We start from the raw sequence: 22,252 nt of genomic DNA on the forward strand, positions 1-22,252 counted from the left end.
CAGAGGGGAACTTCCATATTTAACTCCCTCGGAGGATTGTTTTTGAAACTAATTAATCACAAAGATTACATGACCATCATGCTGGGAAATATGGATTGCAGTATTCTTTTAGTGTAACTAGGCTGCCTTAATCCTTCTTTGTGAAAATGAAATTTGTTGTGTGCCTGTTTGTTTGCTGCAGGGCAAGTTTTTCATTCTCTTTTCCAAGGGAAGTGCTGTCAAAATTAAAGAAAGAGTGAGTCCTGAGGAGTTCCCGTTGTGGAGCAGCAGAAACAAATCTGACTAGGGACCATGAGGTTGTGGGTTCGATCCCTGGCCTCGCTCAGTGGGTGAAGGATCTGGCGTTGTCGTGACCTGTGGTGTAGGGTTGCAGATGTGGCTCCGATCTGGTGTTGCGGTGGCTGTGGTGTAGGCTGGCACCTGTAGCCCTGATTGGACCCCTAGCCTGGGAACCTCTATATGCCACAGGTGCAGCCCAAAAAGAAAAAAAAAAAAATAGTGAGTCAGCAAAATGATGAATGAAAAATTGTACTATCACATCCATAAGGATGGCTAGTGTTAAAAATACAGAAAAACAAACAACCCCCCCCCCCCAGAAAATCACAAGTGTTGGCGAGGATATAGAGAAATTGGAACCATTGCACACTGTTGATAGAATTGTAAAATGGTGCATTTGCTACCATTTTTTATTTTAGTTTACTTTAGTTTCTACACAAGGGCCACATTTGTGGCATGTGGAAGTTTCCAGGCGAGGGCTCAAATTGGAGCTGCAGCTGCTGACCTACACCACAGCCACAGCAATGCAAGATCTGAGCTGTGTCTGTGACATACACCACAGCTCACAGCAATACTGGACCTTAACCCACTGAGTGAAGTCAGGGATTGAATCTGCATCCTCATGGATATTAATTGGGTTTGTTGTCTCTGAGCCACAATGGGAACTCCTCTGCTACTATTTTAAAATGGTATGGTGATTCCTCAAAAGATTAAAAATTAAAGTCAGAATTGCTGTATGATCTAGAAATTTGACTACTGTATATATAACAAAAAGAATCAAAAGCAAGGTCTTGGGTATTTGTATACTCATGTTCAAAGCAGCATTATTTGCAATAGTTAAAAGGTAGAACATTTAACAGATGAATGGATCATCAAAATGTGGTGTATACACACAATGGAATATTATCCAATCTCAAAAAGGAAGGACATTCTTTTTTTAAAATTTATTTTATGGCTGCCCCCACAGCATATGGAAGTTCCCAGGCCAGGAATTGAATCTGAGCTGCAGCTTCGACCTATACTGCAGCAGTGGCAGTATTGGATCTTTTAATCCACTGCGGGGCTGGGATTTGAACCCACAACTCTGCAGTGACCTGAGCTTCTACAGTTGGATTCTTAACTCACTGCACCATGGCAGGAACTCTAGGATATTCTGACATCTGCTAAAATATAGAAGAATCTCGAGGATATTACATTATGCTAAATGAAATGTCTGACACAAAAAAAGACAAATGTTGTATGATTCTGCTTATATGAATTAACTAGAGTGGTCAGATTCATAGAGACAGAAAGTAGAATGGTGGTTGCCAGGGACTGGGTGGAAGGAGGCATGGCGTGTTGCTGTTTAATGGCTATGAAGTTTCAGTTTCACAAGATGAAAAAGATCAATCTGGAGAGGTATGGTGGTGATGGTTGCACAACAATGTGAATGTACTTAATGCTACTGGTAAATTTCATTGTATGTGTATTTTGCTACAATTAAAATTTAAAAAGTTAATGTTATGAGAGGCACTCAGTATTAGCAAGAGGAGTTATTTGTCTTGTAAATATCTTGGTGCTGAAAAGATGTAAAGACATCTTAGACAGGTTGAACCAGAAGGACTGCTGCCTCTCAGGGTCTTACACCAACCATATGCTCCTTCTCACGTGTAGCATCTTCTCCAAGAACACAGCCTAGTGAGTCACCATCCAGCATCCACAGCATCCAGTTCAAACTGTCTTTCAAGCCCCGGAATGGGGTTTTTTTATGGCTGGTGACCCACAGACAATGGCTGGGGAGAAACGTCCAATCCACATGAAAAATAATTTTTTTTTTGTCTTTTGTCCTTTTAGGGCTGCATCAGCCGCATATGGAGGCTCCCAGGCTAGGGGTCTAAACGGAGCTATAGCCGACAGCCTACGCCAGAGCCACATCAACGCCAGATCTGAGCCGCTTCTGTGATCTACGCCACAGCTCACTGCAACGCTGGATCCTTAACCTATTGAGCGAGGCCAGGGATCGAACCCACAACCTCAGGGTTCCTAGTCTGATTCGTTTCCGCTGCTCCACGACAGGAACTCCCAAAATAAATGTTAAAGTCATAACAGACAATAAACTTCAAAGGATGCATGGGAAACACACACGGAAGTCCATGGATTTAGCAATTTAAATATGTTGTGAATATTCCTGCCCTCTCTGGCGGTAAGGTCTTGATCTATGGTCTTCCGTGGTCCTTGGCCATGACCTCACTGGCTCCTCACTGTCTTCTGTTCTCCATCACCACTTCTGAAGCTTTCTCGTTTCATTTACACTTGGTATGATTGTCCATAGGGGCTTTGTAATAGCCCCAAACTGGAGAAACAGAAATGTCTCTCAATAGGAGAGGGTGAGGAGTTCCCATCGTGGCTCAGTGGTTAACGGATCCGACTAGGAACCATGAGATTGAAGGTTCGATCCCTGGCCTCGCTCAGTGGGTTAAGGATCCAGTGTTGCCGTGACCTGTGGTGTAGGTTGCAGACGCGGCTCGGATCTGGAGTTGCTGTGGCTCTGGCGTAGGCCGGTGGCTACAGCTCCGATTCGACCCCTAGCCTGGGAACCTCCATATGCCGCGGGAGCGGCCCAAGAAATGGCAAAAAGACAAAAAAAGAAAAAAAAAAAAGGAGAGGGTGGGGACCTGGCCTCTTCCATGGCAGTATTGCGGTAGGATGGGAGGTGGAGTCTGGTATTAGATCGAGAGGGCGAGGTTTGTTGGGGGTGAGGTCCCGAAAGATGTGGACTCTGGCAAAGGGACCGTGACTGTTCAGGCTCCGCCAACGAGAAGAGGTGTTCAGCGCCGCGGTTGCGGAAAGCCGCCTGGGTTCAGAGCGCAGGGAATCTGCGGAGGCCTGCAACAGTCAGCCAAATGAAGGCCTGGCTATTGGAAGCAGCAAAGGGGCGCGGCCTTTTGTAAAAGGCCTGCAGTGAGAGTCAATGAGAAGCGAGAGAGGGCGGAACCTGTGCAGAGGCAGCCAGTAGAGGCAGGGCTCTTATGGGAGGTGCCTGTGTACCGGAACATGGCTACGGGTCAGTTCCGCCCACGTGCTTCGAGTTGGACTACCGGGCGCCCTGATCCAAGTGGGGGAAAGGGGCAAGGTCATAGGTTCCTGGTCCAGCCTCTTCAGGCTGCGCGCCCCGTCACGTGACACGAAGGGCGCCTAATTACACCGGAGTCGGCGGATTTTCGTGTAGGTGAAGGTTAAAGTGCCCCGTGGGTCGGAGAAGCATCCCGGTGCGTCCAGACCTCGCTGCCTGGGGTTGGGGGTTAGGCTCGGGCCTGGGCGCTTGCTAGCGGAGAGGGGCCTGGCTTGAAGACAGTGTCGCGCACGCTAACTTGGGGGGCGTAGATGTAGGATGGGCTCATCTCCAGGGCTGAGAGTCTTGGTCCTTGATGGCAAAGAGAGGCGGAGCTTCCCGCTGATCCATTGAGGAGCAAGTAAATGGGAAAATAACTCTTTTGAGGCATTGTCGCCGCTTTGACCTGTGATGGCACAGTTTAGGTGGTCATGGTGAGGTATGAGGGGGGGGTGGCGGGGGCGGTGCTGGTGTTGCAAGAGGCTTGGCCTGATCCCCGAGGGGCTTGGCCTGGTCCGGAGCCTAGCGGTGTAAGGGGCGTGGTCGCTCAGAAACTCGCGACGAGGAGCGTGGTTCGGAATCTGAGCTGGGAGTGGGGGAATGCCTTCTGAGGTCGCGGTTGTCGCGCCCATGTCCTAGCGCTCTCCTTTCTTTCTTAGGTGCTACCATATGGAGACCCCCGCGGCCGCCGCCCCTGCTGGGGGCTTCTTCCCCTCTTTCCTGTTCCTGGCCTTCGGGACGCTAGTGGCCGCCTTGCTGGGCGCTGCTTATCGCCTGGGGCTCTTCTATCAGCTAACGCATAAGGTTTGGGGGAATACGGGGGTGGCGGCCGGGGGCAAGTAAAGAAGGAGTGGACTTCCAGCGCTCTTTCCAGCTAACTCATTTTAAAAGACGAGGAAAGTGAGGCCCGACTAATCAGAGGAACTGGTCGGGAGAGTTTTTCCAGGGTTCCGTCGCCACTGCCCCGAGCTGCTTGCGGAGCTCTGGACTTTGCCTCAGGGAAGAGATCACCTGGAAGCCACAGCTGCCCGGGGCATTCAGTACCCCGCCAACCTCCTACATCTGGGGCCTGGGGCCCGTTTTACAGAGCAGTACCCTAACAGGGTGGGGTCAGAGTGCTGAACACAGGCTCCAGAGGAGGAGGCTGTGACAATTTTGTGACAGTTGCTGAGCTCAATGCTTTAGAGGGGTTTTCTCATGTACCCAACACGTTCCTGAATAGATGCTCTGGTTTCTGTCTTCATTTTCCTTAGGAGGAAACCAGGGCTCATAGAGGTTGTATGATAATTGCCTTAGGTGAAGAGCTGACCCCACAGACCTTGCTCTGAACTACTTGGCTCCTCTTTCAGAAATTTACCCCTTCCCCAGACCCTCCGCCTAGTCTTTCCTCTCCTAACCAGAATCAACACCACTAGCCTTGAGGATTTGTGGTGATTTAAAGCAAAGCAAAGAGCCCTGGTGTTTGGGGCTGTGCAGAAGTTGGCGTTGGGAGGCCTCAGCACTGTTTGTGCCAGCACTTGGTAGCTGGCAGCCTGACACCTGGGCCTGGCCCAGTGAGTTGGAGAGAGTCTGGTAGGCTGGTGGTGTCAGTCAGCAGTCATGTAATGAGGCCCTTTTCCTGGCGGGCAGGTGTTCTGGAGTCCCAGCAGATGACCCCTGAAAACTTCCCTTGGTTCTTAGGATCCACCTTCTCTTACGTCTCTCCCTACTTGCTCCACTATTCCCAAGGAATGTGGGCAGTGTTACAGAGTGGAGTGCCTTAAGAGCATTGGTCCAATGGGACTTCTCTTTTTATGGCCACACATGAAGCATATGCAAGTTCCCTGGGCTAGGGGTCGAAGTGGAGCTGCAGCTGCTGGCCTATGCCACAGTCTCAGCAATGCTAGATCCTTACCACTGAGCAAGGCCATGAATCAAACCCATATCCTCATGGTTACTACATCGGGTTCTTAATCTGCTGAGCCACAGTGGGAGCTCTGGTTCTATGGGACTTTGAATTTTGCTCAAGAGTCTTGGTCTCTGTAGTTGTAAAAGGATATAATGTCAAGAGGATCTGATAAGATAATATGTCCTGTGCTGAGCCTGGGGTATAGCATACTATGTGCCTAATCAACACCAAGCTTCCCCTCCTTCCTTCCTGGGGGAGGGGGATCATTCCTCTTACCCCCTGCCCTGGTGTCCTTGCCCTGGTTCTTGACAATCTTCTCTCCGTCTTTGGGCCCAGGTGGACAAGGCAAGCATCCGGAATGGTGGGGAGAATGTGGCAGCTGTACTGAAGGCCCATGGTGTGAAGTTCCTTTTCACACTGGTTGGTGGGCACATTTCCCCACTGCTGGTGGCCTGTGAGAAGCTGGGCATTCGTGTGGTGGACACCCGCCAAGAAGTCACGGCCGTCTTTGCTGCCGATGCTGTGGCCCGCCTGACTGGTGAGGGCAGAGTGGAGAGGGCTAGGGTTGATGAGACTGGGATGCCTTTGAGGGGCAGGGTTTTTTTGGGGGGAGCGACCAGGAGTGTGGACATAGCTGTGACAGGGTTTGTGTTCCAGGGTCTGTGGGCGTGGCGGCAGTGACGGCAGGCCCTGGCCTTACCAACACAGTGACTGCGGTGAAGAACGCCCAGATAGCCCAGTCCCCGGTCCTGCTTCTGGGTGGGGCTGCCAGCACCCTGCTGCAGGTGCTCTGTCCCTGGGGGGTGGCAGCAGCTTCAGGGAGTCTGGAAGTTCTCTTGTGTTGACTCCCTGGAATCCAATCTCCACCAGAACCGGGGTGCACTCCAGGCTGTCGATCAGATGTCCCTGTTCCGGCCACTCTGCAAGTTTTGTGCTTCTGTGCGAAGGGTGAGAGATATCATCCCCACCCTGAGGGCTGCGATGGCTGCTGCTCAGTCGGGCACCCCTGGTAGGTGGTGGAGTGGGGGTTGGGCAGTAGTCAGGCCATAGGGCCTGGGGCTGGGAGGCACAGCAGACTCAGCATTCTCCTTGTCCATGTAGGCCCAGTGTTTGTGGAACTGCCTATTGACGTGCTGTACCCCTATTTCATGGTTCAGAAGGAGATGGTGCCAGCTAAGCCGCCCAAGGGCCTCATGGGTCGAGGAGTCTCCTGGTGAGTAGCCCCACTCCTACCATGCTCTCGCCTCTCCCCTGGCTCCTCCTGCAACCTCCTGCCAGTGCCCATTCCTCCTTTGACTCATTCGTGGATTTCACATCAGTTGAGAGGAGCCAGCCATGGGAATAGCTTTCCAGATAGAGGTCCTGAGGCAGGGATGAAGTTGGTGTGTTGGGAAAGCAAAGTGGCAGCAGGTAAGCAAAAGGGAGAGGGGCAGAGGCTAAGCAGAGCAGCCAGTAGGAGCCACTGGGCAGACCTAGGGCTTTTTTTTTTCTTGCCTCCCCTTGTCTCAGGGAGTTCCCATATCAGTGATCAGATCTGGATCCTTAAACCATTGTGCTGGGCCACGGGTCCGACCCGCATCCCAGGGCTCCCAATACACTGCTGATCCCATTGTGCGGCTTTGTTTTTAATTTGAGATCTATTGAGAAGTAATGCAGGGCCTTGAGCATTGGCGTGGGATACCCTGGTTCGGGTTTTTATTATGTTTCCTCTGGCTATTGCTGGAGAGTGAACTTTGGGGTTGGGTGGAAGCTGGGAGGCCAAGGAGGAGGTGTGCTGGTCACTGGCATGAGAAATGATGGTGGCCTGGAATCTGGGTGGTAGCTGTGGGATGCAGAGATGTGGATGGATCGCATATGGGTGCCTGGACCTCTAGCAGGTCAGAATAAGGGGACATTGGGTCCCTGTAGGCCCATGACATGGGCACAGATCACTCTGGGGCCACCATGGGACTTTTGGGTGGTGAGTTGCCTGGATGTTGGAGAGAGCAGGGCAGCGGGGCTGGCCTGGGACAGGATTGAAGGTTTTCCAGAAAAGCTACAAGTTTCGAGGGGAAACATCTTTCCATAGAGAAGATAAAAGGGGTTCCATGAAGGGGCAGAGGTGTGTGAAAGGGATCCATTTTAGGTCACCACTGAGCTGGGTTTGGCTGAAACAGGGCACGGAAGGAAGAATCAATTCTTCTCCTGCTCCTTCTCCTCTTATCCTCTCTGTTCCTTCCCTTGGCCTTTCTTCTGTGCCTCTGCCTTCCACTCCCTCTCCTAATATTTAGCGAGTGCCACTTTGCGCTAGATACAAAGAAGGGGCATGAACAGGGCAGAAGAGGTCCCAGCATGCTGGGCATATGAGAAACACCTTGAGGGTCAACTCAGGGAATAGCAAGTTTACTTACATGTTTTTTGTAACAACCCTTTGAATTAAGTCTCAGTGGTATTATTATGCCCATTTCATAGATTAGGTAACTGAGACCAAGGCAGCTGAATGACTTGCATGAAGTTTTCCAGTTCGTTAATGGCGTGCAAGGATTCAGTTCTGGGGGAGCCTTCAGTGCTTTATCCACAGAGCTATGTTCCATCTGCAATGAGTGAAACAAAAGTCCAGAGAGATGGGTTCGAATCCCAGCACTGCCACTAACTAGCTATGTTAACTTGAACAAATGACTAAGCCCCTTTTTTCTCCCAGTTTTATTTTGATTTAATTGACATACAGCACTGTGCACGTTTAAGGGATACAGTGCAATGATTTGGCTTACATATATTGTGATTAAATCTTTCTTGACTTTAGCTTCCTTGTCTGAAAGATGGGTGAATATTGCCTTTTCTCTCTATACTAAGATTCTGTGAAGATTCAAATGAGGTTATTTTGATAGTGCAGAGTATATGCTGAAGTATAAAAGAATTAACAATTATTATCTTAAATGAGAAGAGGCCTGATGCAGTTCCCGTTGTGGCTTAGCTGGTTAAGAACCCTACACAGTGTCCATGAGGATGCTGGTTCAATCCTAGGCCTCACTCAGTGGGTTAAGGATCCAGGATTGCTGCAAGCTGTGGCATAGGTTGCAGATGTGGCTTGGATCTGGCATTGCTGTGGCCGTGGCTCTGGCTGGCAGCCTGCAGCTCTGATTCGACCCCTAGCTTGGGAATTTCATATGGTGCAGGTGCCGCCCTAAAAAACAAAAACAAAATAAAATAAAATAAAATAAAATAAAATAAAATAGGAGTTCCCGTCGTGGCTCAGTGGTTAACGAATCCGACTAGGAACCATGAAGTTGCGTGTTCGATCCCTGGCCTTGCTCAAGTGGGTTAAGGATCTGGCATTGCCGTGAGCTGTGGTGTAGGTTGCAGACGTGGCTTGGATCCCGAGTTGCTGTGGCTCTGGCATAAGCCAGTGGCTACAGCTCTGATTTGACCCCTAGCCTGGGAACCTCCATATGCTGCGGGAGTGGCCCAAGAAATGGCAAAAAGACAAAAAGAAACAAACAAACAAAATAAAGTGGGCTGGATCCAGTGTCATATCAAGTGTCAGGCAAGCAAGGTCTCTTGCAACCTTCCTCCAACATGACTAGGGAGCCAGAAATAGAGAGGAGGATTCAGGGGTCCTGAGTACATGGGAAGTGGTCAGTGACCACGCCAGGTAGGCTGAATTTTTAGCAGTTTTGTTCTGTGGCTGTGACAGCTTTTTTGCTCCCTGGCCTCCCTGACTCCTCCCCCACACTCCCTGTCCCCCTCTTCTCTCTTGGGCTGCCCCTCTTCAGCCCCCTGCAAAGCTGGCTTATGCCTTGCCTTTTCTTTCCATGTTAGGGTTCCTCATGTGGCTCCGTCCTTGGCCTCTTCTCATTTTCTGTAACCTTTACTGTTCCTCAAAAGTGACACAGCGGAGTTCCCACTGTGGTTCAGTGGAAACGAATCCGACTAGTATCCATGAGGATGCGGGTTTGATCCCTGGCCTCGCTCAGTGGGATAAGGATCTGGCGTGGCTGTGGCTGTGGTGTAGGCTGGCAGATGCAGCTCTGATTTGACCCCTAGCCCAGAAACTTACATATGCCACGCCTTTGGCCCTAAAGCGCAGGGGAAAAAAAAGGCGAAATAGAAGCTTCAGGCTCTGACTACTTCCAGCCCATGCCCCTGTGTGTATTTTTGGCTGGATTGGATTTCCCTGCAAGTAGGACTTAGCAGGATTTATCTTTGTGTCCCCAGGGCCCTGTGATCCAAGGAATGAGGAGGTGTCAGAAGTTGGAGAAAGGCAATATGGATGGTGTTGATAACTCCCATTAACTCAAGTGTTTTGCAATATGCTTTTGTTTTTGCCATGCCTACAGCATATGGAAGTTTCTGGGCAAGGGATGGAACCTGAGCCACAGCAGCGACTCAAGCCACTGCAGTGACAATGCCAGATCCTTATCCCACTGCACCACAAGGGAATTCCCTGCAATGTGTTTTGTATCCTGAGTGGATATAGATCATTGAACCTTGGGAGAGATGTTTCTCTTTTATGTTTTACTGAGGAACAAGCTCAGAGAGGTTAAGTCACTCACCAAAAGTCACACAGGAAGCAGCAGAGCCAGGACTTAAGCCCCTCCTCTGTCTGACCCCACAGCCACGGGCCCTGATCCTGGTGCTCCACACCTGTGTCACTTGTTTCTGACAGTCTGTGTCAGGTTCGGGTGGTCACCAGGAGCTTCTGAGGGGAAACAGGCCACTGGACACTCAGACACTGGGGTTTGTCTGTCTCTGGGCCATTACTCATTGTACCCTATTCTTGTTCTCATGGTCCCTTTCTTGGCCCTTCTCCTTCAGCTTCTGGAATCCTGGTAATTACTTCTGGTAACTGCCTGTTCCCTTTCCCTTCTCAGGTACTTAGAAAATCACCTGGCTAACCTCTTTGCAGGAGCCTGGGAACCTCGGCCTGAGGGGCCTCTGCCTCTGGACATCCCCCAGGCTTCCCCTGAGAAGGTGAATCACCTCTCTAACCTGGCCAGGGCCCCTCCACCTGCTCAATGGCTTATCCCTGTATCAGTATCAGGTCTGTGATCTTGGGTGGGGGGGGCGATGGTGACCCGAGTTTGGCTATTTGAGCCCCCCCTCTTGCCTTAGGTTCAGCGCTGTGTGGAGATCTTGAGCCGGGCCAAAAGGCCCCTTATGCTCCTTGGGAGCCAGGCCCTGCTGCCCCCAACACCCGCAGACAAACTTAGGTGAGAAGCCTCAGCCTTTGCCCTTACTGTCACATCCCTGGTCCCCTCGTGCCCTGTGAGGAGGGGCAGGCCCTTGGCCACACTCACCTCTGTTCTTCCTGGACCCCCAGGGTTGCCGTGGAGACCCTGGGTGTCCCCTGCTTCCTGGGGGGGATGGCTCGGGGACTGCTGGGTCGCAACCATCCCCTCCACATCCGGCAGAACCGCAGTGCCGCCCTGAAGAAGGCAGATGTCGTCATCCTGGCAGGTGGGTCTTGGCTTCCTACTTTCCCTTCCCCTTCCCTTTTTCTCTCTCCGGGCACCTCCCGACCATGTGACCTTGCCTCCTACAGGTACTGGCTGGCACCCCACCCTCATAGTCACCGACCCTCTTACCTCTCGCCCCACCCCTTCCCCTGGACCCAAAATTCAGCTAAACTCTGGCCAGGTTGCAGTTGTATGCTGTGACTCAGCTTTGCACAAAGGAGGATGCACAGATCACAGGCACCTGCAGTACTTTATGTACAGCATTTGCATTTGTATGCATTATTCAGCATTTACACAGCATGTCCACCTACAGCATCTGTGTTTTTACCTAAAGTGTCTGGAATCCTGCCAGACACATGATAGTTCTATCAGTTAGCTATTGTTTTATAATAACCATCCCTAAACTCAGTGGCTTAAAATGCACTTATTATTTTTCAAGACCCACTTATGGGTTAGGTGGTGGTTTTTCTCCTTTTGAGGAGGGCTCATTCCTGTGTCTGCTGTCAGGGAGGTAGGAAGGCAGCTGTGCTGATACAGGCTGGCCGGCCCATATACTTGGTGGTTGGCTGACTGTTGGCTGGGCTAGCATGGGCTTAGCTGGGGTAACTGAGTTTTCTCATGCTTCCCTACCTCCTCCTCCATGTTTCTCATCATCCAGCAGGCTAGCCTGTGCTTGTTCACTTGGTAGATGATGAGAAACATGCAGAGCTGGGGGAAGCAAGATTATTTGAGAGAGGGAGTGGAAGCTGCAAGGCTTCTGGAGGTCAGGTCTTGTCTTTTTTTTTTTAGGGCCGCACCTGCATCATGTGGAAGTTCCCAGGCTAGGGGCTGAATGCCATAGCCACAGCAGTGTGGGATCTGAGCCATGTCTGCAATGTGTACCACAGCTCATGGCAATGCCGGATCTTTAACCTACTGAGTGAGGCCAGGGATTGAACCCACATCTCAGTTGGGTTTGTTTCCGCTGAGCCACGATGGGAACTCCCAGGAGGTCTGGTCTTAGGAAGGCATACGCACTTCTGACACATTCTTTGGGCCAAAGCACGTCCTGAGGCCAGCCCGGGTTCAAGGGTTGGGAGCTGCAAGGTCTCACTGCAGGTAATACTGGCGTAGGGGAGAGGTGAATAATGGGGACCTTTCTGCATTCAGTCCACCGTGGTGGATGAAGTAAATCAGTGGGCACTCCCCAGGATGTTAGTCCTTCGTCCACTGAGGCCCTGTCCCCTACCCCAGGAATGGTGTGTGACTTCCGCCTGTCCTATGGCCGTGTCCTCAGCCGCAGCAGCAAGATCATCATTGTCAACCGTGACCGGAAAGAGATGTTGATCAACTCAGACATATTCTGGAAGCCGCAGGAGGCTGTGCAGGGTGAGCTCCTGACAACCCCCACACATATGTGTTCTTCCTGGTCCCTCTGCTCCTGGCCTCTGCTGCAGCTGGGTTGAGTTGGGTGCGGGTTGGTGACCAAGGCCTGGACCCTGCCCCAGGGGGCAACCAGTCAGTCACAGACACCCATATGGCTCTCAGACGGATGGCTGCTTCTGGATGAACTAATGGTAGGATGTGTACCAGAGGGAAGGCCTGGGAACGTGCACGTGATCACATCCCTTAGCTGCACTCTCCTGTGCTGCCCGCTGCCCTTACGTCTCTTAGTTGTCTTGTCACAGTTCCTCCACCCCTGCTCAGTCCCCTCCCATGGCCTTTCCATGTTCTGCTTTGCCCATCTTTCCAAGGATGTTGACTCTCTCCTGCAGTGTAGGCGAGAAGGAACTTGAGTCAGGCAGAGAAGTGGCACTGTTTGCATTCATGTTTGGGAAGGTCCACTGTAGTGGTTCATGGGCTGTGAGTTGGACGGAGCTAGGTGGAGGCAAGGGGGCTGTGAGGGCCAGGATAGGAACGATGAGGCCTGGGGTGGGGATGGACAGGGACAAGAAACTCAACTTCTCTGGGCCTCTGTGTGATCATTTCTAAAATGGAGATGATAAAATGTACATCATCACTGGCTTGTTTATTTGGTCACTCCACAAGCACTTCGTGTGTCTGGGTCATAGAGATGCGCTTGGAGGGTGTGGTATTTTTAGTGACATGTTTCAGAGACAGAATTGATAGGACTGTACGATCTGGGCTGTGAAGGGGAGGCAGGAGATGAGGCTGGTGTGTCTCTAACCTGTTTTGTGTCCCCTAAACTGTGTTTCTTTGGCCTTGCTCTCCTTCTCACCCCGGTTGCCCTAACTTGGTTCCAACAGGCTCTGGGGTGTGTTTCCCCATTTTGCCTTAGGAGCACCCCTGGCCTGCCTCCTTGCCTCCTATGCAGATGCTGCTCTTGGCTTCCTGCTGTCTTTGGGCCTCTGGTGCTGGAAGGGCAAGAGGAGGCCACCTCCCTGCAGCTGTGCCTTCTTCCTTCTCCAGGAGACGTGGGCTCTTTCGTGGTCAAGCTGGTGGAGGGCCTTCAGGGCCAAACGTGGGCCTCGGACTGGGCAGAGGAGCTGCGGCAAGCTGATCGGCAGAAGGAGCAGACCTTTAAGTAGGGACTGGGTGGAGTGGATTTGGGGGGTGGGTTTTTGGGATCCTGGCAGGCCGTGCAACTGGCTCTGCTGACCTGTGCTGCTCCATCACAGGGAGAAGGCATTGATGCCTCTAGCCCAGCACCTAAACCCAGTGCGGATCCTGCAGTTAGTGGAGGAAACTCTGCCAGACAACTCTATCCTGGTGGTTGATGGTGGGGACTTCGTGGGGACTGCTGCCCACCTGGTGCAACCCCGTGGCCCCCTGCGCTGGCTTGATCCTGGTAAAGAAGGGCCTATGCCTGGGGCAGCTTGCACTGTCTGGGCCCTCTTCACACTCACCTGCTCTTGGTTCTCCTAGGCGCCTTTGGGACTCTAGGGGTTGGTGCAGGATTTGCACTTGGGGCCAAACTGTGTCGGCCAGATGCTGAGGTGAGTCAGAGCGTGCTGGGGGTGGGAGGCTTGCTCCTTTTTTGGGGTGGGAGCCACCCCAACAATCATTGGCATCCCCTCAGGTCTGGTGCCTGTTTGGGGATGGAGCCTTTGGCTACAGCCTCATCGAATTTGACACCTTCGTCAGACACAAGGTGACGGGCTCACCCAAGGGAAACTCAGAGCTTGGGGCTCTGGGAGATGCCTTCATGGGTGGGGTGTGCTGGGGAGGGAGCTGCTTGTCTGGCAGAAGTCCTGTCCCTGTCTTTGTCCTGTGGCTGGCCAAGCCTTGGGATTGAAGGCCGTGGCCTGGCTTCATCCTCTCCCTGCAGATCCCAGTGATGGCCTTAATAGGGAATGATGCTGGTTGGACCCAGATTTCTCGGGAGCAGGTGCCCTCTCTGGGCAGCAATGTGGCCTGTGGCCTGGCTTACACTGGTGAGGGGCCTGGGATGGGTGAGGAGGGGGGGAACACCCCACTGGATGTGTGTTCCTCTCCTGAGTTGGCTGTTTGGTAGGCTGGGTCCCTGCCACCACCTGACTTGACCTCCCCTTTTAGATTATCACAAGGCAGCCATGGGACTGGGGGCCCAGGGCTTGCTGCTTTCACGAGAGAGTGAGGATCAGGTGGTCAAGGTGCTGCGTGATGCCCAGCAGCAGTGCCAAGATGGCCACCCGGTTGTGGTCAACATCCTCATCGGGAGGACAGACTTCCGAGATGGCTCCATTGCCGTGTAGGACCTCAGGGGTCAGTGCTCTTGGCTCTCTTCCCATCCCTGGACTGTGCCTAGCTGGTCTGGAGTCTCATCCTTGCCTTCCCTGGGCCTATCCTCTGAGGCCCAGTGACTCTGCAACCCTCCCTGAGGACAGGGAGGGTCTGGAGGGGTCAGGGCTCAGAGGCTCCTTGGCAGCACAGAGCCCTTGGGCCTTTTTCTTTGTGGGCCCAATGGTGCCCTTTCTCCCCTCCTCTTTCACACACTGAATAAACCATCTCTGGTCCACATGGGCCCAAGTACTCATTCCAGAACCTGTGCATATTGGTTTATTGTCCACAAAGATGGAAGTGAGGGAAAGAGAGAGGAGACAGAGGGGGCCCTACTCTCCCACTGGAATTCTGGGGCCCACTGAGGCACCACTATGGGGATTTCAGGGTGCCCTGGCACTGCAAACTCTTTCCCCGCTCTGTGGTCCCTGAAAGCCCCACATGCTTACTCTAGACATGTCCATGCACACTAGTCCTCACACACAGACACACATGCATGGAGGCAATAAATATGTTCCGTACCAAAGTGCTCCCAGCCTGACACTTCAGGTGGGGCCCCTCCTAAAGGGAGGTCATATAAGTGCTCAGTTTCTTCAGGAATGGGGAGGAAGAGTTGGGGAGGGGAAGGGCGACTCTGCTGTCTCCATTTGCTGGTTTGAGGCAATTGTGGGATTTTTCTCTGGAAAAAAGACAGTGGGGAAACCAGCTGTTTTCCTATATAAACCCCAGGCTGCCCCTCTCCAGCCAGAGCCTGGGAGGGGGCTCTCCCGAACCCTGCCTCAGACAGCACCTCATGATAGTCCTTGGGCCCGCCGAAGGAGAAGCAGAGTGCAGTGCTCAAAGCTAATACTGATTTGGTTGGCAGCAGCAAGAGGACTGTCTTTGGGGGTGGGTGTCTCACCATCCCAGGGTGATGCTCACAGTAACTGGTGTTAACCCTGGCCAAAGAGAGGCAAGAGAGGCCAGCCCTGCAAGCAGAACTGCCTTTTGGCAGCCTCGGCAGAAAGCCCTTTGTACTCAGAAAAAATGGCCACAGTAGATGGTCCCTAAAATTCCCAGACCCTGGTCTTCGCAACCAGTGTCCAAATATTGAGCACTGGAAACGACGAATGATTTTCATCAACGGGATGGCTGGCCTCTAGGTAACTTCCCAAGAACCAGGAGCTAGGCCTGAGCTACAAGTCTGGCACCCCTAGATCGGTAGGGCACCACCCTGGCAGCCAGGAGCCTGGCCTTAGTGATGGGGTCCAGCCCCGCCCGGCTCAGAGGCACACGTTGATCTGCTTGGAGAGCTCTCTCTCCAGGTCCAGGATGAGGGCATCAAAGTCTTTGAGGTTCAGGTGCGGGTTGAAGGGCGCCTCGAAATCGTCTTCGAAGTCGGTGGCGCCTGTCGTCTCACCACCCTCTTCTTCCTCATCTTCGCTGTCGCTGCCCGTCACGTGGTCGTAGTCTGGCCCGGGCAGGAAGTCCCGCCCACAGGGCAGGAAGTCCCTCCCGCAAACGCTCCAGTCACCGGCGTAGCGATTGCTCGGGGGGCTCTCGGGGCCGCTTCGGTCGCGAGGCCGAGTCACCACATCCGGGCCCGCTAGTGGCAAGTGCAGCGGCGGCTGTGGTTTGGGCCGCAGGTACGGGACTAACTCCGGAGCCTCTGGGGGCCTGCGGGGATCTGTAGAGGGAGAGGGAAGGCTTGGATGATGTCATGCCCAGCGGCGGCAACCAGACCTGATTGGCTGCTTAGGTAACCAGGACCCTGATTGGCCGGTCGAATGGCAAGGCCTTCGACCGGATCAGGATTTCACTGGCTAAGCCAGAACTGGTTGCTGAGGCAACCAGGTACTCTGACGAGGGGGCGTGCCTTGCATGAAGTCAGAGACTGACTGGTAGCTAGAGAAAGCTTCGTTGCGGCTGACTGGCCCCGATTGGCGGCGCGAGGGCGGGCTCACCTGGCCAGGCCTGAAGCAGGTAGTGCAGCACCTCGATGTGGCGCTTGAAGTCCACAGCGTTGGAGAGGCCTGGGCCAGAGCTGCGGATGCGGGGCCTGGTGGGTGCCTGGCGCGCCGGCAGCAGCACGGGACCGAAGCACACTGCCAGGTTCTGCGGGGTCATGCGGTTGTGGGCGTGGAAGGAGGAGACAAGGCGCAGGTGGTCCAGAAGAAGAGTCAGCGTGGCCTAAGAGGAGAGGGTTGGGAGGGCATGACGGGGGCAAAGCCGGTTCCCTGTTGCACCTAAGGCGGTTCCCAGAACCTCAGGGAAACTGAGGTTTAAGGTTTCATAGCTGGCAGAAGACCCAGCTAAGACGTAACCGTTTAGCTATTAGTATTATGATCCCATTTTGCTGGTTGGGAGACTGAGGCCAAAGATACCTTTGAAATGGCAGAATTTGGGCTTGAACCTCTGTGTATCAGGCAGGACCGGTATTAATCCCATTTTACAAATGAAAATATCGAGGCACAGAGAGGGTCTGGACTTGTCCAGGATCCCACAGTCAGGAACCTCCCTTATGGCAGGTTGACAGATCTAATGTTCAGTGTCTGTGAAACCTTAGGTAACTCGCTCACGTGATCTGGCCTCAGCTTCCTTATTTATAAAGTGGGGATACTAATAGCACCTAGAAAATTAGGGTTGTGACAACACCACACATTCATGGCCATCACTAGCCCAGGGTGAAGCATTCTGTTGATGTCAGCCCATTTCCTGTCCCGCCTACTCCCACCAGGCCCAACTCACCCTCTCCACATCTGGCAGGCAGCTGAGGAGCCCACGTGTGCCTTCAGTGCTCTGGGGGGCCCTGCTTGGGGGCCCTCGGGCCATGGCCTCCAGCACCACCTGATAGAGGGGCTGGGTGATGAGTGGGGTAGGCAATTCCCGAAGATAATCCTTGAGAATACCTGTGGATACAGGGCCGACTCTGGTCAGGGCACCCCTGGTTTCTAAAGCTGGAGGTTCAGCTGGGGCTGGGAGTGGGGAAAGAGGAGGAGGATGGATGCAGGAAGGTGAAAACAAGGCTAAAATAAGGGGTGAAGTCCCAGAAGGACCACAGGGACTGCCTTGAGGTGAGGATTGAATGCGGAGCAGGCAGGAGAGAGAAGGGGCATGCTGACCAGTGATGACATTGATATCAGGGTACAGGTCCTCAGAGAGGCAGACAGCTGTACTGTCCCGCTCAAAGGCATCTCGAAGCTCTTTCTTCACAGCTGCTGAGCCGCACAGACGGTATAGCCCCACTACCTGGGGGTAGGAGCAGACAGGAGATGTCTTGTCAGGGCCACAGACTGATCAGGGCCCTATGGGGTGAGGGCCAGAGGTCTAGGTCAGTGTGGCAATGGACTGAGAGATTGGGGGCTGGCTTCACTGACTACCTTCCTGGTTCTCTGACACCTGTCATGGGGGACCTACATGGCTGCCTGGACAACCTGGCCCTGTAAATCCTCTGGATGACTTGTCCTGGCACCCACACCCACTTTGACTCAGGAAGCTCTGACTCCTTTTCAGCTTACTTGTCACCTCCTCTGGAAAGCCCTCCCTGACTACCCCAAGCAGCAGGTCAGGCCCTGCTTTAAGCTTTCCCAGCTTCTTCACTCTTATCCCAGACACAGCTTTACATGTGTGATTTACTGGAGTCATGTCTTTTTCCCCATCAGGCTCAGAGCTGCAGAAGGGCTGGAATCCTGTATTACTAAATGAACAGATGACCCATGAATTATGGGCTAGGTGCTAGGGTCTGGGGCAAAGGGAGGCTGCTGCCCTTGTCTAGGCTGGGACGAGCTAGGAGTTCCCCAGATGGGGTAGGGTGAAGCCTGGCTTTTGTACCCTGGGTGTTCTGGGAGGGGGGTGGGTGGGTTTGGGGGCTAGCTAGGGTGGGGTGAGAGGCTTACCCTCAGCCCTCGGCGCTCGATCTGCCCGACACACTTCTGGATGATAAGGGGCACCTGGCCTGGGGACTGCTCCCGCTCCACCAGCAGTGGTAAGGGCAGCCCGAAGACACGGGGCTCAGCTGTGCTTGGTGCTTCCTGTTGCTCTGACAGGGTCAGCTTGGCATATAGCAGTCCTTGGGGCTCCAGGCGCACGGCCAGCTGCTGGGCCTGGCATCCTGAAGACAGAAGGGGGCCTCCTGAATGGGGTGTGCCACCACAGGCTCCTGTGCCCTGGCCCCCTACTTCAAGCCACGCCCCTACCCTGGTCTTAGTACCCTGGGCTCTCTGGGGGAAGGAGGGAGCCCTGAGCTGGATCCTGAGCCCTACCCCTCCTCCCTTGCAGCCATTCGTCCTACCTCGGAAAACTGTGGGCAGCAGCACAGTGCCCTGGGCGCAGGGCCTGTGCCGCCGAACGCCTGGGTCCCATGCCAACACCAGGGCCCGCAGCAGCCGGGCAGCTTCGAGTTCAAGGTGGAAGGTGTGGTCCAAACGCAGGAAGTCTGGCCCCCCACGCAGCGGCCCCGTTCGGGCCCGTGCCACCCCATCCACCTGCAGCAGGCAGCAGAGGTCTCGTGGAGTGGCCCCAGGTGCTGGCCGTAGCCCCCCCAGCCCGTACAGGTGCAGGCTGAGGCGGCCCCAGAGTGCAGCCGGGGGCGACCGGGCCGATGGGCCCACCTCATAGGGGCGAAAGGCAGTGGGTGATGGGGGCCCTGCTGGGCGCTCGGGTGAGTCGCCATCACTGAGGTAACCAGCCCTCAGGCCCCGTGCGCCCTCAGCCACTGCCGCTCGCCTCGGGGTTCCTACGCTGCTATCCAGGTGGTAACGGCTGATGACTGAGCCCTCTGGGGCGGCCCGCTCACGCTCTCGGCCAGCCCGGGTGCTCCGCAGGCTCAGGCGGCGCCGCAACTCGGGCAGCTTCTTCATCTTCATTGAGAGGCGCCTGGCTGGGCCAGGAGACTTGGTGCGGGAGGCTTTGGTTGGGGGACTGGCAGGGGCTGTGCCTGTGGGGAAGGCAGAACTCAGGCTCGAGAAATCTGAGTTTGGGATGGGGGTGAGGCTAGTAGTCATCTTAGGGGTTCCAGGGTATGAGGCTTGTGCTCACCTGGGGAAGTCAGGCTCTCTGGCTCAGCTGAGCCTGGCTGCAGCCTTGGGGGCTCAGCTGTCGGAAGTCTGGGGTCCTCTTCAGGGATGGGGTTGTACCAGATCTCACCGGCAGGCTCTCCACTGCCAGGTGCCCCAGGCCCCAAAGCAGCCTCCTCCGGTGGTTTGGCCCCACCCAGCACCCATCGGCGGCTGCTGGGCTCCAGGCTCTGCAGGTAGGCACCCCGAGCGGGGCTACGAGATTCTTCGGGGCTGGGAGGCCCCTCTGCTCCAGGCTGGGATCCTTCCAGGGCTTGGGGCTCTGGCTCTGGAGGGCTAGGCTCCTGGCGCTGGGCTGGGCGGCCTGGTAAAGAGCAAAGGAAATGAGACCCAGCCTCCCACTGTCCCCAGAATAGCCCCAGTCCAGGGCTCTTCTCCCAGCAGGGGCTGGGGCTGGGGTGCACTCAGCTCTGACAGTCTATACATTCATTTAGAATGGGTGGCAACAGGCCAGCAATCTCATTACCAGCTTAGAGCTGCACACTACCCCCCATCCCAAAAAGGACTCTGTCCCTCTGCCCTCCAGCCTCAGCAGTCCAGCGGGGTTTCTTTGTGCTTGGGTTCTGCATTCCCCACTCTGCTTCCCCTTGCCTCTCATTAACTCTGGCATGGAGGTCTGCCCCATCCCTTCTCGTTGGGTGGCTTTGGGTAAGTCACTTTCGATCTCTGAGCCTCAGTGTCTCCTCCTGTGAAATGCAGGGATTTGTTGCTCCCTTCAGGGAGGCTTTGGGGAGCTCAGCATGGGAAGCATTTCCCAGGCACTCACATCTTGGTCAAGCCCATAGTCCACAGTGGACACTGGCTAGCTTGCTTGGAAGACAAGAGCAGGCATAAGAGAAAGAGTGCCTGCTTTGTTTTCCTTTAGTTGCACCATGTCACTCCCCAACTCCTTGCTTGTGTTCCAAACTCTGCCCGCATTTTGGAGCGGGTCCTGTCTCTCAGCCCAGGCCAGGCCTCCATGGTCAATGCCTTGACCTTCCTCCCCCCTCATCTTCCCCTTTCTGACATCTCGAGCTGTTTCCTGTGTTTTTCTGTGCGTGGGCACCCCTGTCCCTTTGCTCTGGGAACCTTGGGAATCTTTGGGAAGGGCTGGGGGGGAGGTCAGATCCATGCAGTCCTCTGCACCCCCTCCTTTAACTCCTTCCTTCCTGGGACTTCCTGTCTGACACAGCTCCCATTTCTTTAAGGTCTTGCCTGTGGACTCCCTCCTCTGGTCACTTCAGATTTCTATTCCCCAGGACTCAGCTTTGGAGGTTTCATTTAGTAGCATAGTCTAAAGAGCTGTTAAATCACTTCACTGGCACTGGTAAATTACTCAACCTCTCTGTGCCACAGTTTCCCCATCTGTATAAAGGGGACAGTTTCCTGAGGCTGCCTTAGGTGGGTTCAGCTGCAGTCACTGGTTAATAGGTCGCGGGGGGGGGGGGGGGGGCGGTGGTAGGGGGTGGCCACCATGCTTGATAAACCGCCTCTCTCCCTCCTCTGCAAGAGTATGCCTGGCAACCCTATACCAGGTCTCTAGGGCTCAGGGTATTCCCTGCTTGACTTGACTAAACCCCAGTTTCTCAGCCTCCCACCTCCTCCTCCCCTCCACTCTCCAGGCGCTCCGCCTCGGCCCCATTTCCTGTCAGGGGTGAGGCCCCCTCCAGGGCCTCCCAAGGAGCACGCAGCGCTGGCATCCCTGGCCAGGCGCACATAACGGTCCGCGCCCCCTCTCCCCCCAGCCCGTTACTTCCAGGACCCCTGCTTACCCCGGCCCCCAACCCCGGCCCGCAGGGGGCTCCGCTGGGCTTCCCCAGTCCCCTCAGTGGTCCCTCCTTGGGGCCTCGGGACACCCCCTCCCAGGCCAGATGGGGTCTGGCGCCCCTTCTTCTCCACCTTCCCCTCTCACCGCGCTCCTTCGCGTCCGACTTTTTCCGGGGAAGTTTCTCCCGGCCCCGAAGGCGGGAGAAGGTTTTCCTGAGCAGCGGCTCGGCCATGCTGGGGCCCGGGCCGGGCGGAGTGCGCGCCCCGGGCTCGGGCCGCGCCGCCCCCCGCCCTCCCCGCCCCGCCTGGGCCTCCCCGCCCGCCCCCAGTCCAGCGGCAGCAGGAAACGCATTCCGGGAATGCTTGGCCCCAATTTTTTTTTTTTTTTCTTTCCCCTTCCCGCGGCCTGAGCGGGCGATGCTGGGATATGTAGTCAGTCGCCTGGGGCCGAGAGGGGAGTGAATGGGGGCTCTGTGCTGCCTCCTGGGCTCCAACTCAATATTGTAGCGCAGGACCAGGCCCTCATCTTTCCTCGTACCCACCTTCTGTTGACGACCGCCTACAGCAAGTTCTCTTGGGTTTATTACAAAATTCATCGGGCACTTATCCCTTTTCTTTCCCCCCATCCACTGTTCTAGCCTGGTGCAAGCCCTAGGCACTTCTCAGTTTTTGAAGACATGGCCATTTCCTTAGTTTCCTGATGCCATTGCGGTGCCTGTCTCCTCCACCCAGTTCTCCTCCCCTCAACCGGCCCCCGGCAATTCCAATTACTGCTGCTGTTTAACAAACCATCCCAAAACTTAGTGGTGTGAAACAGAGTTTCATGATGCTCACACATGCTGTGAGTCAGAAATGTGAGCTAACATTGTTTCTATTCAGTTGGAAAGATTTTGAGGTTTAGGGGTTACTCAACAAGTGAGGGTCCAGAATCATCTGGAAAAATGTTCACTTACAGATCTTGCAATTGATGCCAGGTGTGGGCTGGACCTCTATAGGGGTTGTGGAATAGGGCACCTACACATGCTTCTCCTTGTGAATTGGGGGCTTCGAGCAGCTCAATAGT

The 22,252-nt window shown here is 54.4% G+C and overlaps 2 protein-coding genes across 2 annotated transcripts; one reads left to right on the forward strand and one right to left on the reverse strand.

Annotated features, from left to right (window-relative positions):
* The first annotated feature begins 4,026 nt into the window (after window positions 1–4,026).
* On the forward strand, window positions 4,027–14,650 carry ILVBL (ilvB acetolactate synthase like). The gene is made up of 15 exons (XM_047776770.1): window positions 4,027–4,171; window positions 5,592–5,793; window positions 5,913–6,040; window positions 6,126–6,264; window positions 6,357–6,468; window positions 10,106–10,205; window positions 10,347–10,444; window positions 10,555–10,691; window positions 11,924–12,058; window positions 13,100–13,214; window positions 13,309–13,478; window positions 13,556–13,626; window positions 13,710–13,781; window positions 13,959–14,064; window positions 14,186–14,650. The coding sequence occupies exons 1-15, from the start codon at window positions 4,037–4,039 to the stop codon at window positions 14,362–14,364; spliced, it is 1,899 nt and encodes a 632-aa protein (XP_047632726.1). The 5' UTR covers window positions 4,027–4,036; the 3' UTR covers window positions 14,365–14,650.
* Window position 14,651: 1 nt separating this feature from the next.
* SYDE1 (synapse defective Rho GTPase homolog 1) lies at window positions 14,652–21,483 on the reverse strand. Its single transcript, XM_047776769.1, has 8 exons — window positions 21,335–21,483; window positions 19,406–19,747; window positions 18,660–19,304; window positions 18,265–18,479; window positions 17,491–17,617; window positions 17,117–17,277; window positions 16,333–16,558; window positions 14,652–16,055 (listed from the first exon to the last, which is right to left on the reverse strand). The coding sequence occupies exons 1-8, from the start codon at window positions 21,420–21,422 to the stop codon at window positions 15,652–15,654; spliced, it is 2,208 nt and encodes a 735-aa protein (XP_047632725.1). The 5' UTR covers window positions 21,423–21,483; the 3' UTR covers window positions 14,652–15,651.
* Between the last annotated feature and the right edge of the window lie 769 nt (window positions 21,484–22,252).

The sequence above is a fragment of the Phacochoerus africanus genome, chromosome 4 (assembly GCF_016906955.1).
Source record: "Phacochoerus africanus isolate WHEZ1 chromosome 4, ROS_Pafr_v1, whole genome shotgun sequence".
Taxonomy (NCBI): domain Eukaryota; kingdom Metazoa; phylum Chordata; class Mammalia; order Artiodactyla; family Suidae; genus Phacochoerus; species Phacochoerus africanus.